This window comes from Amia ocellicauda, chromosome 5 (genome assembly GCF_036373705.1).
Source record: "Amia ocellicauda isolate fAmiCal2 chromosome 5, fAmiCal2.hap1, whole genome shotgun sequence".
Classification (NCBI taxonomy): Eukaryota; Metazoa; Chordata; class Actinopteri; order Amiiformes; family Amiidae; genus Amia; species Amia ocellicauda.
This window is the reverse complement of record NC_089854.1, coordinates 32,417,977-32,436,565: the sequence shown is the minus strand read 5'-3', so window position 1 is coordinate 32,436,565 and position 18,589 is coordinate 32,417,977. Positions and strand designations below refer to the sequence as shown.

The window sequence follows — 18,589 nt, the reverse complement described above, 5'->3', positions numbered from 1 at the left end:
AGAAAGAAACAAAACAGAAAGAGTATAAAATACAAAATTAGAAATTCAATGCCGTAAAAACAGTTGAAAATATTTTTTAAGACATAATTTTCATCAATAAAAGAATAAAAACACTTGGTCTCGGGCTATATGTCCAGCAGGGGGAGCTCCCCCAGATCTTGGATTTTCCAGGTTTTCAAGGCTTCCTCCTTGCCCCTCTGATGTGATCTTTCACTAGGTTCATGCTCCTTCGTGTGATGGTCTTCAGGTCTGGCAAACAGATGTTCCGTCCCTCCCACAGGGCCTGCTTCACTGTGCCGCCGATGTTGTTAATCCTCTGGATGGTCCGTACAGGATCTGCTGGGTGGTCATCTGCGCAGGAATGGCAAACCTGTGGAGGAACAGAGAGAACAAGAGCCAGACCCTGCACACAAAGGGGCATTCTTTAAAAATATGAGCCTCCATCTCCCTTATCAGGCAACCCTTGTAGGTGCAGATGTCGACCTGGGCTAAACCCCTTCTGTACATGAACACTCAAGTGGGGAGACACCATCCAGGAGACATCTTTCTGCGAATTTGTGGACACCTGGAGCTGCATCCACGTGGAGTGAGAAAATACATTGACAGTAGCCATGGACAGTTTTTCTTTTTTTCTGGTTTCCCCACCTCATACCATCTTAAGGGGTGGCATAGACAGTAATTTGGGCTTTAGGTACTTCTACCAACCCTGACAGTTTGCACTAGTTTTGCTTTTGTTCAGTATTCACCAAACAGGCACACCTGCAATGCATCAGGCATCGCCCTGCTCCAGCAAGCTTTCTCATTACTCACCTGTTACTTTTCCCCTGGTGGATTGGGCCCTGTGGTTTAAAGCAGAGCCAGACTATGTCCAAAATAAAAAGAAGCAGAGGTGAGAGAGGCAGAGACCATTGCAGGGTGAGTGTGTGGCCGGCCAGTGGTGGAGAGGGAGGGGTGAAGTGGTCACCCATGTGAGAAGCGGGTAGGGAAGGTTCCCCACACGGGGTTAGGTGGGTGAAAGATTAAACAAAACCTGGGAGGAAAACTGATAAAAGACCAGATGACATCAGGAACCTTCAGATCTTTGTGGAGGAAACCTGTACAGTGATGGCAAACTCATGTAACCCTAAACTCTAACAATTTATACCTTGGTACTGAAGTACTCAGCTCAGTTTACTTTTTGTTAGTTTTTGTATTCTTATGAAAAACACTACCTGTGAAATTATCTCTGTCACCATGGCAAAATAATTGCTTCTGACAGGCTGTGGGTGAGTATGTAAGCTTATTGGTTGCAGTTTGAAAGAAAAGGCAAAAGCTAAATTATTTAGAACATTCTTACATAAAACATCCTTATGTCTCACTATGGCTGCAGGCTTAGAAAGATAAATGTCCAGGTAAGGAAGGATCTCAGCAGCTTATTCTGAAGGACCTGCTCAGTAACGGTCAGTGAGGTGTGACAAGACCCAGCACTCCTCAGAAACAATCCTGCGTAGGCATACATTTTGACTTTTGAACATTGTGCAAGAATCTGAGTAATATGTTAAGCTTTCAGGAGGAAAATCTTCTATTCTGCTGGTCTCGTGGGTAGATCTCATCTGACTACAGATGGTCTTGTAAACCCAGGAGACCAGCAAGGCTTTGTTGAGGCCTACTTTGAGTGTGAAGGCTCGGAGCGCCCTGTAGAACAGCAGGGTCTCCCACGAGTGCGGCCTGGTGTTGTCCATGGCACAGAGGCCAAATGGTCTCAGGCTGCTGGTAAATTAAATGTGGTTCATATATCTTACCTTCTTGCCAGCAGCCTGGATGTTCTAGAGCACATATGCCAGCCCCTGTGCCTTAATGAGCCACACAATGTCAGGGACCCCCCCTAACCTGGAGATATACTGTTTTATTGTTTAAAGTATTTTACACTACAATTAAAAAACATTCAAAATTGTAATTATTTTTATTAAATCTTTTTTATTTAAATGCAATGCTAAAATCATTTCTAAAACATTAAAATACATCATATTCAAGAACACAAAACAAAAAAGTGCATTGAAATAAAATGAGAAATACCTTAAACAAGGCAAGTGCAAAAGTGAATTTTTAAAATCAAAAATCAATCTACTGCATTGAAAAAATAAACAGTAAATACATTAGACAAACAAAAAACATAACAAAACAATAAAAGAACCAAAACAAAAACACTCTAATGCATTTTTGAAGAAAGAATAACAGTCAATGCAACAGACAAACCAAGAAACAAACCAAATCAGGCAACAAATTCCAAAATACATTAAAAACAATTTAAAAATATTTTTTAAAAGCAATCATTTTCTTAAAGGAATAAAAGCACTTGGACTCAGGCTCCGGCAGGGGGAATATCCATCTCCGGAGGTGTGATCCCATCATGGGATTTTAAGCTCTCCCAGATCTTTGATATTCCAATTCTCAAAGGCTTCCTCCTTGCCCCTCTGATGGATCTCCAGATTGACATGGTCTTTCACTAGGACCATTCCCCTCGTTACGACTGCCTTTGGGTCCAGCTCCTGCTTATTAAACAAGCAGAAGTTCCGTCCCTCCCTCCAACAGGGCCTGCTTTACCACGCAGACACGCCACCAGCACCTCAGAGTTGATGTTGTCAGTCCTCTGGCTGGTCCGTAAAGGATCTGCTGGGTGGTCGTCTGTGCAGGTATGGCAAACCTGTGGAGGAATAGACAGAACAAGCCAGACATAGCATTAGCCTGGGTTTTTCTACAGGTTTCGTGAGGAAAATCTTCCATTCTGCTGGTCTCCTGGGTAATGCACCAGTGAGGCTTTGTGGAGGCCTACTTCGAGTGCAAAGGCTCGGAGTGCCCTGTAGAACAGCGGGGGATCCCACGAGTGCGGCCTGGTGTTATTCATGGTGCAGAGGCTGAATGGTCTCAGGCTGCTGGCAAAGCAAAAGTGGTTCATATAACTCACCTTCTTGGATGGTGAGCCTGGATGTTCTAGAACACATATGTCAGCCCCTGTGCCTTAATGAGCTGCACAATGTCAGGGACCCCCCCTAACCTGGAGATAGAGAAAGGAGAGAGAAATAGAATCAACACTAGGAATTATTACACTCGATATACACCCAGTATTTTGTAGTCCTGTACTGCAACTTCGTGGTGTGGTGTAGTCCTCTGGGGATCCAGAAACCCCAGTGGAAATCCCTGGGGAGAAAGGCAAAGAGAGAGAGATACAGAAAAAACAGATTGGAAGTGATTCAGCAGAGATGGCTACTGACTACAGTGCTGAGCGACTCACTGTATACTCGGTGGAGTTCAATGTCTTTCCTGTTTTCTCTTTCCTAAAGCCAGTTTTGAAGAGCTGCCCTGCACAGGGACACCTGGAGCCGCGTCCACATGGAGTGAGAAATTACATTGACTGTAACTGTGGATAGTTTTTCTTTTTTTTTTGAGACTCTGAGGAGATGTTATAGTAAATTGGTTGGGAAGCACTTAATTTAAATTAGTTTTGTAGAGATTATAGTAATTAGGGAATTAATTGTGAAATTCAGTTTTAGCATTTGTAGGTGTATTTTATAGCAGTGATGATTAAAGACGTGGTACATTAGTTTAGATAGTTTTAAGATACTACTTCCACTACTGTATTGATAAACTTGGCTGAGATCTGTAGGTGGAATTCTTGCCCTGTCACTTTAAAACACTATCAGAGATTTGTGGATAATAAACTACTTGCGTTTTACTTGCCATGTCCATGGGCTGCGTGTGCTCAGCTTTGAACCAGCCTGGCGAGGAGTACACTGGGTGGTTCTGGTTTCCCCACCTCATACCATCTTTGGGGGTGGCATATACAATAATTTGGGCTTTAGGTACTTCTACCAACCCTGACAGTTTGTACTAGTTCTGCTTTTGTTCAGTATTCACCAAACAGGCACATCTGCATTGTGTCAGGCGTCGCCCTGCTCCAGCAAGCTTTCTCATTACTCATCTATTCCTTTTAATTAAACAACTTTTCATTAATGCTCTTCTTTATTTGTTTTCAAAGCCTTGAGACAAAAGTGTGATTGAGCCTTGTGCATACAATGGGCCAACTCAGATGTTACTGCAGCATCATTCAAAGTGTATTTCTTTCTTGCCCTATCAGGATGCCAATGCACTTTAACCCTGCTGTGGTACCATGGGGTCTCTGTGACCCCAACCCAATGGTACTCTCAATGTAACTTTTTTCATGGTACCAGAGCAGGGTTAAGTATGCATCCTCTGTGAAATGACTTTAAAAAGTGTTGTGCACATGACTGAGAACTCTTTGTGAGAGTGAGATCTTTCCTGTCGATGTTATTAAGGCACTTTTTCAGTATGGCCTTGCTGTTGTGAAATGGCATGTTCTGAAATGGCAGACAACTACTGCTCAAACTGTCATTTAGAATCGGCACAGCTCACAGCTCCAGGGTCCCTGGTTCAAGTCTTGGCTGGGGGGACCCTGTCTGTGTGGAGTTTGCATGTTCTCCTCGTGTCTGCGTGGGGTTGGTTCGTCTGTGTGTGTTGCCCAGCGATGGACTGGCATCCTGTCCTGGGTGTATTCCTGCCTTGCGCCCTATGCCAGCTTGGATCGGCTCCAGGTTCCCCTCACCAGGATAAGTGGTTTTGAAAATGGATGGATGTACTGTTACATTGCTCTTTAACCCCTAACATCTTTCTATTTGATTGATTCTGCTATGTAAAGCTAAACCAAGACTTTACACACAAGATACTTCCATATGTATTTCAAATATGTATTATGCAGTTAACTTTTAATTTAACCTTTAATCTATATGGCTGGATTAAATCTTATATCAACATTTTATCCACAGGACATTTTCTTTAATGAAATGCTAGTAACACTAAAATAATAATAATAATAATAATAATAATAATAATAATAATAATAATAATAATAATAATAATAATAATACAATCCATTAGATTTTCAAAACTTACTTTAAAAGCTGGATGAGCGGAAGTGTGTCTGATGCTCCTTGACCCTTGTGAGGCAGCCAAATGTTCATTTGTCAGTCTGTTCCTGTTTTCTTTTCTCAATGTTCATTGTTGAAAAGGTTGCTTCACATGTGTATGTACTGACAAAAAGGACAGCACTCTTTTCACACAGTGTTTGACAGTTAGATATTCTGGGGGAAAAGCAGCTAGCTGATAAATACATGGAAATATCAAAAAAGCCTAAAGCAATTGTATTAATTACATTCATCCATCCTCTCTACTGTGCTCTTCTCACTTTTATTTCAATTCTTTAATTTGTCCAATAAAATCTTCATTATATATACATACTGTTGTATCAGGGTTCACTGTATTGTCTTGGCTTAATTTTGTGTATGTATTTAGTTCAGTACTGTGGGAACATTCCAGAGCTTTCAGGCAGTAAAATTTCCCAACTAGATTATTTTTTTCTGTGTTTTCCAGGGGATTTTACCATTTATTTAATCGGGAAGTATAATAAATATTATGTATTATGTCCCCTAAGCAGTGTAGTAGTGAAGAATAACAATTGCTGTGTTTAAAAATATTTTATATGAAGTTATTGTACACGCGAAGCAGTGTGGACATTTAAATCAGGGTATTACATTTTTTACATTTGGATCTTTTCTCATTCCTACTGAGTTATTTGCAGTCTTTTATTTGTAGATTCATATATTTGTTTGTTTATAGTATTTATTTTCAATCACATTGATTTGTGTAAATCAATTGCGTGGATTAAAAACATTAGGCGTATGTGTACATGATGACGCCCTTATACGATTCCAGAATGTTCTGTTTCCTTGCTAATCCTGATGTAAAAAAAACACCCCCTTTATTATTTGCAAATGCAACACAAAAATCTATAAATAAAAGTAATACAAAAAGTAGTGCAGTCACATTTGAGGAATAAGAATGGAGTTCTACTAAACAAATCTACAAATGGAAAGCATGAAATACTGTCTTTGTGTCTCTGTTTTGCCAGAGCCAGCAACACAGCAGCCATTACTGAGCCTCTGTGAGAGTGAGGGTCACCAGGCAGCTCTGCCCCCAGGCACACAGCTGACTGCAGCTTTATTTACATCAGCAACTTAGTAACTTTTTGATTTCTAATGGTTGCCATGATAAATTTCAATCCAGATTTCACCCCCATCATATGGAGGATAATCCATGCCTAAATTTAAAATAAATACAGAGAGAAAATAATAAATAAATAAATAAATAAATACATAAATAAATGTTGAAATAAATAAATGTTGAAATACATGTTGAAATAAATGAATAAATAAATAAATGCTGAAATAAATAAATGGACATTTCTGTATTTATTTCTGTATTTATTTCAACATGTATTTATTAATTTATTTATTTCTACATTTATTGATTATGTATTTATTCAATTATTTATTTCAACATCTATTTATTCATTTATTTATTTCCCATTTGCCGCTTTGCTATTTACATTTCTCAGTGCTCTTTTACATTGCGATGCAGGGTTCTGTATTTCTTTTTCTTTTTCTATGTGACAAAGCCCCTTCTGTCAATCACAGCTAGTGAGTGGGATCCAGTGCGCTTATTGGCTAATCCAATACACTGTGTGTAGTGTGGATCGATTCAATTTGATTGTAAATTTAGAGTTTGAAAGAACGAAAGAGTCAAAACATGTATTCTTTTTTATTCCTATAGATACGCTTCCGTTATTTAATAATATCATCTACAGAAACAAACTAAACCCCACAGGAACCTCACTACACAGTGTATTGGATTAGGTCTCAAACCAATTTAGGTTGGTACCTGAAAGTCCAACCCAATTTTATAATAACCTAAATTGGTTTGAGACCTATCTAGTGGACAGAAAGTATTTTGTCTTCATTGGCATTTTTACTTCTGAGCTGATTACAATGACTTAATTTGTGGTGTCCCTCAAGGATCAATCCTTGGGCCTCAGTCTTTACATGCTCCCGGGAGGACAAATCTTACAAAAATTTTTTACATAGGTCTCTTACCAAATGATTTTGGTCTAATTCACTCACTCTCTCATTGCATTGAACATATTAATATCTGGATGTGCCAACATTTTTTACAATTAAATTAATAAAACTGAGATAATTGTTTTTGGCGCTCACGATGAAAGACTTAGAGTCAGTGCTCACCTTGATTCCCTGTCCCTTCAGACTAAAACTCAGGTCAGAAATCTTGGTGTAATTTTGGACTCAGAATTAAATTTCAATATCCATATTAATTCAATAACAAAATCAGCTTACTATCACTTAAAAAATATAGCAATACTCATAGACATTATGCCTAAACAGGACCTAGAAAAGCTTATTCACGCCTTTATCTCCAGCAAATTGGATTATTGTAATGGCTTATTTACAGGCCTATCAAAGAAAGCGATTCACCATCTGAAACTTATTAAAAATGCTGCCGCTAGAGTGTTAAGAAAAACAAGGAAAATTGATCACATCACACCAATTCTTAGGTCTTTGCACTGGCTCTCAATTAATCAAAGAATTAACTTCAAAGCATTGCTGCTTGTGTACAAGTCACTAAATAGGCTAGGGCTTTCATATGTCTCTGAGCTGCTCTTGCCATAGGCCCTAAGGTCATCAGATGCCAGCTTATTATCCATTTCAAGAGTTAAAACAAAACATGGAGAGGCAGCCTTTTGTTACTTTGCTACTTATAGCTGGAACAAACTTTATTATTTATTTTAATAACATTTTTATATATGTCTTTTTGTCTTATTTAAAGCACTTTGAGTTGCCTTGTGTATGAAAATGTGCTATACAAATAGACTTGACTTGACTGTAATTTCATAATTTGTAGTTTATTTACATCAATGATCTAAAAAGCATAATGTTAAATTAATGCTGTAATTTTATAAAAGACTTTCCAATAAATTCATTCTTTCAGTAATTTTTTTCAAATTTTCACAATTTTCCAGAATTTTGACTTATTTAATTTTTTTTGTAATTTATTTTGAATTGATCTATTTTATGTAATTGATTGCATATTTTTTTAGTTCATACTGTTTATAATAAAGTTCAAACTGTTGCAATTTTACATTTAGTGCTATATATTTTAGACAATATGTTGATTTTATAGATAAAAAATAATAATCGGGTGATTAATCAGAAACCCCACCCTAATTATCATTATTGGTTTTGAAAATCCACTATCGTTCGACTTCTACTGACAGTGCAATGGGGGTGGGTTTATTTTTGTTTGTTTTGGTGTTGTATTTGAAATATGAAGATTATTTTGCGGCTTTGCACATGAGAAGTGATGATCCAGGGTAATGGATCCGTCAACATAAATGTCACAGCTATAGTAAACAAAACAAAGACATGGCTTACAGATAAATCTTTAATTAGGCATCAGAAAACCTTTTCAAACCAGATGCAAATAGCACACAAACAGGTTTGAACTTGTTTATTGAGGCATTAAGACACATGTTTAAATGTAGGTATGCAATACCTCCTTCAGTGTTCTTCTGTCCCAAAAATTTATTTCTCATAAGTCACTGAAATGACAATGAACAAGGTGGGACAACCTCCTTCTATAAATTGAGCCTGTGAGACCTGAAAGAGACAGCAATCTGACATTGAGATACACAGAAAGCAGACGGCGTTGTTGAACTGCAGCACAATGATTCTCCCACTGTTCCTCACTCTGATGCTGTGCACCACACTGGAAGCTAATGTAGTGCAGCCAAATTTGGGTAAGCAAAATAATTTTATCTGGCTTGCTAGTCATTGGTATCAATATGGGCAGATTAAGTTAGCCTTCTTTTACTACATTGGATAACTCACACTTTATTCAGGTGCACTCTAGCCAGGGGTGCAGCACAGGGGCCCTGATGTTTGGTCTAGCACTGAGACACTGATCAATTTCCTTCCCAGCCTTCAGACTGAAGGAATTCTGTGATTGCAAAAAGTCAATAATACAGAGATGCTGTTTAAAGGAAAGGAATTAAATTCAAAGATAGCTAAATTGGGTAATTTACAGAAGTTCATGATATCCAAAATAAACAAATTTGAAACTGCAATACAAAATAAAACCTCATACAGCCATGTTAAATTCGATGACTATGTTAATATGTATTGCAAATCATGTAGGATAAACTTATCAAGTAGCCATTACCTATCATGAATCAAGTGATCACAATTTGATGTATTCTTTATTTGCCTGCACCATTATGAAAACATTAGATCCAATAACCAAGTCTTAGTCTCAGAGGCATCAATATTTGATCTAATATATTTATGTCTGATCACAAAAATCATTACAAAACTGCTTCTCCAAAAACACAACACAAGGGTTTGGTAGCAAACACCACAACACAAAATATTAAAATGACTTCCACTGCTCCAGGTAAGACCTCGTTTGTTCAGCTTCTGACACTGCACCTGAGTCCTGAAGCCATGTACTGATACATACATCAAAAACATATGATTTGTATGTATACATGTTCTAATCATAAGTACGCCAATAGCTGTCTCCATCCTTAAACCAATTGCTAACCACAGCAGTAAGTGGTACTTGACTTTAGAACAGAGGTTCCCAAACCTGTCCTGATGTACCCCTGCCTTGCTGGTTTTATTTCCAGCTGAGCTCCTAATTGATCCCTAGATTTGCTAGATCAATGAAACATTCAATTAAGCAATGAAAAGCTCAGTTGGAACAACAACGAGCAGGGCAAGGGGTACTCCAGACTGGTTTGGGAACGACTGCTTTAGAAGACTCACATCTGCAAACAGGTGAAAGGGCAAGTTTTCTGACACAGATCTGGAGCAGCCACCTCCTGTCCTCTCTCTAAGTCTCCTTGCTGATGTTGTGCACTTGTATGTTGTAGTGGTGATTGTCACAACATCGACTAGCAGCAAGCCGCCATCTACCACACATGGAGCTGCTAGTGTGAGCACCACTGCAAGTAAGATTCAATCAACAACTGCTGCTCCAGGTAAGAGCTTGTTTTTTCAGCTTCTGACACTGCACCTGAACTGAGTTCTGAATGAATGTAATGATACCTCTATCAAAACATATGATTTGTATGCATACTTGTTATAATCATCATTATAAATACAACAAAGTTGTCTCCATCCTTAAAGCAAATGCTAACAACAGCAGTAAGTGGTACTTGACTTTAGAACAGAGGTTCCTAAACCTGTCCTGATGTACCCCCTGCCTTGCTGGGTTTTTTTTCAATATGGGCTCCTTATTGATCCCTAAATTGAATTGCTAGATCAATTAAACATTCAATTAAGTAATGAAAAGCTCAGTTGGAACAACAACGAGCAGGGCAAGGGGTACTCCAGGCTGGTTTGGGAACGACTGCTTTAGAAGACTCACATCTGCAAACAGGTGAAAGGGCAAGTTTTCTGACACAGATCTGGAGCAGCCACCTCCTGTTCTCTCTCTAAGTCTCTTTGCTGATGTTGTGCACTTGTGTGTTGTAGTGGTGACTGTCACAACAGCGACTAGCAGCAAGCCGCCATCTACCACACATGGAGCTGCTAGTGTGAGCACCACTGCAAGTAAGATTCAATCAACAACTGCTGCTCCAGGTAAGAGCTTGTTTTTTCAGCTTCTGACACTGCACCTGAACTGAGTCCTGAATGACTGTAATGATACATACATCGAAACATATGATTTGTATGCATACTTGTTATAATCATCAGTATAAATACAACAAAGTTGTCTCCATCCTTAAAGCAAATGCTAACAACAGCAGTAAGTGGTACTTGACTTTAGAACAGAGGTTCCTAAACCTGTCCTGATGTACCCCCTGCCTTGCTGGGTTTGTTTTCAATATGGGCTCCTTATTGATCCCTAAATTGAATTGCTAGATCAATTAAACATTCAATTAAGCAATGAAAAGCTCAGTTGGAACAACAACGAGCAGGGCAAGGGGTACTCCAGGCTGGTTTGGGAACGACTGCTTTAGAAGACTCACATCTGCAAACAGGTGAAAGGGCAAGTTTTCTGACACAGATCTGGAGCAGCCACCTCCTGTCCTCTCTCTAAGTCTCTTTGCTGATGTTGTGCACTTGTGTGTTGTAGTGGTGACTGTCACAACAGCGACTAGCAGCAAGCCGCCATCTACCACACATGGAGCTGCTAGTGTGAGCACCACTACAAGTAAGATTCAATCAACAACCGCTGCTCCAGGTAAGGGCTTGTTTTTTCAGCTTCTGACACTGCACCTGAACTGAGTCCTGAATGACTGTAATGATACCTCTATCAAAACATATGATTTGTATGCATACTTGTTATAATCATAATTATAAATACAACTACAATTGTCTCCATCCTTAAAGCAAATGCTAGCAACAGCAGTAAGTGGTACTTGACTTTAGAACAGAGGTTCCCAAATCTGTCCTGGAGTACACCCTGCCTTGCTGGTTTTATTTCAAGATGAGCTCCTAACTGATCCCTAAATTGAATTGCTAGATCAATGAAACATTCAATTAAGCAATGAAGAGCACAGCTGGAACAACAAACAGCAGGGCAAAGGGTGCTCCAGGCTGGTTTTGGGAACGACTGCTTTAGAAGACACACATCTGCAAACAGGTTAAAGGGCAAGTTTTCTGACACAGATCTGGAGCAGCCACCTCCTGTCCTCTCTCTAAGTCTTCTTGCTGATGTTGTGCACTTGTGTGTTGTAGTGGTGACTGTCACAACAGCGACTAGCAGCAAGCCGCCATCTACCACACATGGAGCTGCTAGTGTGAGCACCACTACAAGTAAGATTCAATCAACAACCGCTGCTCCAGGTAAGAGCTTGTTTTTTCAGCTTCTGACACTGCACCTGAACTGAGTCCTGAATCACTGTAATGATACCTCTATCAAAACATATGATTTGTATGCATACTTGTTATAATCATCATTATAAATACAACAAAGTTGTCTCCATCCTTAAAGCAAATGCTGGCAACAGCAGTACGCGGGACTTGACTTTAGAACAGAGGTTCCCAAATCTGTCCTGATGTACCCCTGCCTTGCTGGGTTTTTTTCAATATGGGCTCCTTATTGATCCCTAGATTTGCTAGATCAATGAAACATTCAATTAAGCAATGAAAAGCTCAGTTGGAACAACAAACAGCAGGGCAAAGGGTGCTCCAGGCTGGTTTTGGGAATGACTGCTTTAGAAGAAACACATCTGCAAACAGGTTAAAGGGCAAGTTTTCTGACACAGATCTGGAGCAGCCACCTCCTGTTCTCTCTCTAAGTCTCCTTGCTGATGTTGTGCACTTGTGTGTTGTAGTGGTGACTGTCACAACAGCGACTAGCAGCAAGCCGCCATCTACCACACATGGAGCTGCTAGTGTGAGCACCACTGCAAATAAGATTCAATCAACAACCGCTGCTCCAGGTAAGAGCTTGTTTTTTCAGCTTCTGACACTGCACCTGAACTGAGTTCTGAATGAATGTAATGATACCTCTATCAAAACATATGATTTGTATGCATACTTGTTATAATCATCAGTATAAATACAACAAAGTTGTCTCTATCCTTAAAGCAAATGCTGCCAACAGCAGTACGTGGGACTTGACTTTAGAACAGAAGTTCCCAAACCTGTACTGATATACCCCCTGCCTTGCTGTTTTTTTTTCAAGATGAGCTCCTTATTGATCCCTAAATTGAATTGCTAGATCAATTAAACATTCAATTAAGCAATGAAAAGCTCAGCTGGAACAACAACGAGCAGGGCAAGGGGTACTCCAGGCTGGTTTGGGAACGACTGCTTTAGAAGACTCACATCTGCAAACAGGTGAAAGGGCAAGTTTTCTGACACAGATCTGGAGCAGCCACCTCCTGTCCTCTCTCTAAGTCTCCTTGCTGATGTTGTGCACTTGTATGTTGTAGTGGTGACTGTCACAACAGCGACTAGCAGCAAGCTGCCATCTACCACACATGGAGCTGCTAGTGTGAGCACCACTGCAAGTAAGATTCAATCAACAACTGCTGCTCCAGGTAAGAGCTTGTTTTTTCAGCTTCTGACACTGCACCTGAACTGAGTCCTCAATGACTGTAATGATACATACATCGAAACATATGATTTGTATGCATACTTGTTATAATCATGAGTATAAATACATCAATAGTTTGCAAGTGCAAGTGAATGGTTTAAGCTACTCCACGGACAGTGCCACCATTTAAAAAAATATATTTAAAAAAAAAATAGTAATGTACATGCTGTGAATGAATCCTACCTGAGACTGAAACTTGGTTTAGTTAAAATCCTTCATACACGCAGGTCTCTCAGCTCCTAAATGTACATGACCATATGAACACTGATATCATTGTGGTGATTCAAGGAATGGGGGAAAAAAGTTAAATTGGATGAAATACTACTGATTTTGGATATGGAAGAGTCACAATCTAAATGTGGTTTCCTATTTCTGGGTTTATACTAGTGCAGTGCTTCCCAGTCCTGGTCCTGGGGAGCTAATGTCCTGCTGTTGTTTTTGTGTTTTTCAATTCCTTGATCTAATAATTGGCCTAATGAGAGCTTAAGAATTTTAAACCACTGGAAACTTAATTTAAATTATAAAAGTCAAATAAAGCAAATTCTTAGTTAAATTAAGGTTTTAGTTAATTGTAATTGTAAAACCAGCAGGACATTAGGTCGCCAGGACCAGGATTGTGAACCCCTACTGTACCCAAGCCATGCTGGAGTGGAACTGTGCCAGCTTGGTATGTTGGGCTTATATTTACAGTACAGAAAGGCAATTGACATCACGAATAATGAACTTGCTTAGTAGCAAGTCAATAAGGTATTATGCATGAGATGGTGAAAGATTCTCATGGCAGATCATGATGTTCCAGTTGTGTTTTTTCTTGCATCTTTGACTTTGACTTTTTGTTTTGTCACCATAGTAAGAAAAATAAAAAACATACTATAAGACAAAATAAATGCATTTAAAACTTGAGAGCCCTTAGCCTTAGTAAACATGCATTTTAACTAGTAGTTGTGTAGTCCCCGTAATCTATCCACTTCTAACGGCTTGGACTCAAATAACTAATTTGTTTTACAGGGAAAATCCAGCCATAGAGGTCACTACTTCCAGACCAGACTGCCATGCCTTAAGACACAGGCACATTTTCTGGGACACTGAGACTAGATCACATCTGGATTACATGTACTGTATCACATTGAGACCTTAATATTTTTGCTATCAAAACATTAATATGAGGAGGACCATTGGCACTGGAGTTCACAATTAATCAGAGATGGTTTAACCTAAAGCCCTATATGATGTTGTTAACTGATTACACTGTAAAGAGAGTGTTTGTTTTGTTATATTCAATTACCTGCAGATGTAATCCACCTATCACATGCCCTGCCTTAGTCAAAACCCCCAAGGATGAACTAATTGAAGAGAAAGTTACACTGTAAAACTTAAATTATGTTATACAATGTGAATATGGTAATCACAATCACAGCTTATAAACATTATGTTGAATTTATTTTGATGCAAGTTAAATGATTTTCTTTATCACAAAAGTGCTTGAGAAAATGAACACATACTGTGCATTGGCTGAGCTGTAACATTCTTTACCTAGTGTCATTTTCTGACATGTAGCACCATGAAGTGGAAGTAGATGAGGAAGACGTGTGGCTGGAGACATTAGTGCCAATTTGCCCCCTAAGTTAATAGAAAATTAAAGACACACAAACATACACTGAGAAGATTGCCTGACAGTCATCACAGGGTGTGGGTCTGTTGCTCAAGGACAAGTTGTTGCTTTTCAACATTATTTTTGTTTCTTTACATGTGTTGTGTATACATTTGCTTGTACAATGCAGAAAACATGTTGAACTATACACGTTTCTGTGATACTTATGATAATGATTTGTTTGCTGCTGTCAGAAACTACATAATAGTTTATTTACAGAGGCCAGAATATTAGGTATACATTTACAAATTAACAAATTGATCATGACCAAACCTACTGCTCAAGGAAACACAACTACTATTGAATTCTTACTGAAATACCAAACTCACATATTTACCCCCATATAAGCGGATTTGAGAGCTTGGCAATTTCTATATATGATACAGTGTTAATGTTAGGAAACTGGAGCTCTATGGCCCATAATGGCACCATGACACTGCTGAGGCCAACTGACTGTTGCACGGAATGCAGCATTATATCAGAAATAGTGTAGCAGACTTTATTGTCCGAAACATAGATTTCCGGCAGGGAATTGCACAGGCAATTCATATATCTACGACACAATGGTGTGTCACATCTGATTAACACACCTTAATTATACTGGTCATGTGTCTTGTAGTAAGTGACCGATACCCTGCAAATGGGTGAATTTTCTATTGCAGAGGAGACCTCCATGGGTCTAAACTGAACTCTGCATGGGAAATGTATTCCATGAAGATGCTGGTGTACTTATTAAGGCATGCCTCTTAAAAGGTACTTGATGGACATTTGAATATGTGTCTGGTGGGTCTGCTCATCAAATCTATGAACAATTTATTCGTTTTTTATGCCATTCACTTGCAGCAAAGTCCTAATGTATTTGCATTGGAGTTTCTGGTCTTGATGTTCCTTGTTCCATTTTAATTGCTTGGCCAAGAACCAAAAGGGGGGAGGAACTAAAATTCAAAACTATAATCAGAAATAAGTTTAATTGTGCTTTACAGCATGGGTTCCCAAACCAGTCCTGGAGGACCTCCAGTCCTGTTCCAGCCAAGCTCTTAATTATATAATTGAGCCTAATATTACATTGTTAGTTCAATTAAGTAATCAATTACACAATTAAGATCTTGGGTGGAACAAAAAACAACAGGACAGGGGGAACTCGAGGACCAATCTGGGAACCCCTGCTTTACACTACTAATCCCTACTCATAGTAAGGACTGTCAGTGTCTGTGGAATTATACTAAGACCCCTGCGACCTGGTCACTGCATGCTTTACGGTGCAAACCACATTACTCATTTACACTAAAACAGATACCTTTCTATTGTCTTAGCAGACAGGCTGCTCATCTATTGTTAAACTTATCAAAACATAGTAGCATCTGCAAAGCTGGCATCTGTCTGGAACAGAGAATGACTCAATCATAATATGGGTGATATATATTGGTGGTGATGGAGGTGTAAACATGTAAAGTGCTTTGGGTGTCTAAGATAAAAAGCACTATATAAATGTATAATATAATAATAAACATTATAATAAATAATATTATAATAAACTCAAGATGGTCAAAAGCAGAACTATCATTATGTATGTTAAACTATGCTGCCTAATATGATGTTATCTTCTAAACCTGCTGAACCTGAGTATAAACAGCTGTCTAATCATGGTCTTAACTCAGAGATAGTGTGGCATACTTGAGGCTTGCCCTCTGTGTGTTGTTCTGACTCTCCAAAGGCCATTATAATTAAACAATAAAATGTTAATTCCTGACTCCGGACACTGACTGCATTTGTGGAAGACAAATACAATGTTTCTATATACAATTTCTACACATACATATTATAAACATATTTATAAATACACCAATAGTTGGTTCTATCCTTAAAGTAAACGCTAGCAACAACAGTAAGTAGTAGTAGTTGACTTAGTAGTTGAGCCAAACCTATGCAGTGACATTTTCTGTCACAAATCTGGAGCTGTCACCTCCAGTCCTCTCTCCGAGGTCTCCTTGCTGGTGTTGTGCTCTTGTGCATTGCAGTGGTGAATGTCTTAACTTTGAGTGACAGCGAACAGGTCTCTACTACACAAAGGTCTGATGGGATAATTGGTGTGAGCACCACTGCACGTAAGATTAATTCAACAACTGCTGCTCCAGGTTAGACATCTGTTCTGCTTCTGACAGTGGACTAAATGCAGAAGAAATTAACTGATACATACGTTGAAACATATTTTAATCATATGATTTGTAAGTATACATTATATAATTATATTTATAAATACACCAATAGCTGGTTCTAACATAACATAACCTGCATACAGGTTAAAGGTCTTCAATTCTGGCAAAACAGCACATTCTTTGCTTTATTTTCTGTGATAGAAAATGCATTTTGTGCATTACTGTAGTCAGACTATCATTAATTGAGGTATTATTACACAGATAAAGTATTGTAAATACTGTACCTGAAGAAAAAGCATTAAAACCGATAAAGCTTTGCAGAATCAGTAAGAAAATTAGGAAATGGTATTATTAAGAAAATTATCAAATGTATCCCACATATTTTCCAACAAAATGTCTTGGATATTAAGGATAGACAAAGTATGGCAAGCCAAATTATCATTTAGAGATATCTCTAAATGCATTTCAAGATATCTTCAAATATTTAGAGATATCTCTAAATCATTTATAGTATCTTGAAATGATTTAGGGATATCTGCAAACCATTTAGAGATATCTTAATAAGGTGCTTTTTTTTGGCAAACCAAATCTGACAAACTGTCATTAACATATATATATATATATATATATATATATATATATACTTTGCTTGAAAAGCCCGAAAATTCAGAAAGGGCCCAGTCAAGTAGCAATCATTTTGTTACTAATATAATGGGGTAATCTATTATTGCAATTTGACGGATTCTGCATTGTTTTAATTATCTAATTGTTAAGTTGTGTTTAAAGGGGAGAATAATATAATATTTTCTTAAACTCGCTTCAGCTCCACCTTCCGCGCCGCGCCTTGTTCTACGTGTAAAATCGTAAGGACTGATCAAATTATTAACTGCACGACGGAATAATAATAATAATAATAATAATAATAATAATAATAATAATAATAATAATAATAATAATGATGCAAACAAGCTCCCATTTCAAAACATTTGGAGACATTTCGGCTTATATCGCTTCAGACTGTGTTCTCTTCATCATAGGCTATAGTTTAACTGCAGCTCGTATGGCGCAAACTGCGCTCTTATTCCCACCCTTAACACTTTATTTGCGGGACTCGACTCCTTACATTTCCCCACCTCGCTACAAACCATGATTTTTCATCTATCCTAAATGCTATTACTGCCTACGTTTAATCAATATGCATGTAACTGTAACAAGGTGGTGGCTTTGTTTTTTAATTATTGTAAGTTTTGTATTCTAGGTTTTATTCTTGATTGTGGGGGTTAATTAACACGCGTGAGAATTGTGAGTTAGGCATTTTAATTGTGCATGTTATTATTTGATTTGTAGTTAGTCACTGGCAGGTGTGTATGGGCGTGGTTGTTCCCTTTCTCTTGCTAACCTGTGTATACATACTGACCGACCATGGAGGCAGGGGGCTGCTGTCTGAATCCCGGTGTCTCAATCCAGTCGGAGGTCTGCTGCGGTGCCGGGCTGCTGGGATTTTCAACTGTGTCGCAGTGTGCGCAGTGTGCGCAGTTCCCCTGTGTCTATAGCGATGAGCAGCGCAGCGCAGCGCAGCGCAGCGCAGCGCAGCAGCCTGGCTCTTTACACATCGCTGCAGAGCTCAACTGTAGCTGCGTCCGGGGAAACCAGGACACTTGATAGACACTCGCTGAGAGCGGAGCTTGGCAGACATTCGGACGGCATTGTTATTGTTTTAACTAGTGTTTCTAATTACCTGTCCCTGTAGTATATGTAATAAATTGGT

The 18,589-nt window shown here is 38.7% G+C and overlaps 1 protein-coding gene and 1 long non-coding RNA gene across 3 annotated transcripts; one reads left to right on the top strand and one right to left on the bottom strand.

The window, feature by feature from the left end:
• Positions 1 to 1,997: 1,997 nt before the first annotated feature.
• Positions 1,998 to 6,043, bottom strand: LOC136750580 (uncharacterized). Its single transcript, XR_010816897.1, has 3 exons — positions 4,948 to 6,043; positions 2,945 to 3,034; positions 1,998 to 2,683 (listed from the first exon to the last, which is right to left on the bottom strand). It is a non-coding gene; the product is annotated as an uncharacterized LOC136750580 (long non-coding RNA).
• A 2,417-nt stretch (positions 6,044 to 8,460) lies between these two features.
• Positions 8,461 to 16,415, top strand: LOC136750061 (uncharacterized). 2 transcript variants are annotated; one of them, XM_066704822.1, is made up of 8 exons: positions 8,461 to 8,701; positions 9,836 to 9,943; positions 10,440 to 10,547; positions 11,044 to 11,151; positions 11,649 to 11,756; positions 12,248 to 12,355; positions 12,851 to 12,958; positions 14,023 to 16,415. In XM_066704822.1, exons 1-8 carry the CDS (start codon positions 8,629 to 8,631, stop codon positions 14,037 to 14,039), a joined length of 738 nt encoding a protein of 245 aa, XP_066560919.1. In that variant the 5' UTR covers positions 8,461 to 8,628; the 3' UTR covers positions 14,040 to 16,415. The 2 variants fall into 2 exon arrangements, with proteins under 2 accessions (XP_066560919.1, XP_066560920.1); XM_066704823.1 differs by lacking the exon at positions 9,836 to 9,943 and having other exon boundaries at positions 8,462 to 8,701.
• Positions 16,416 to 18,589: the final 2,174 nt, after the last annotated feature.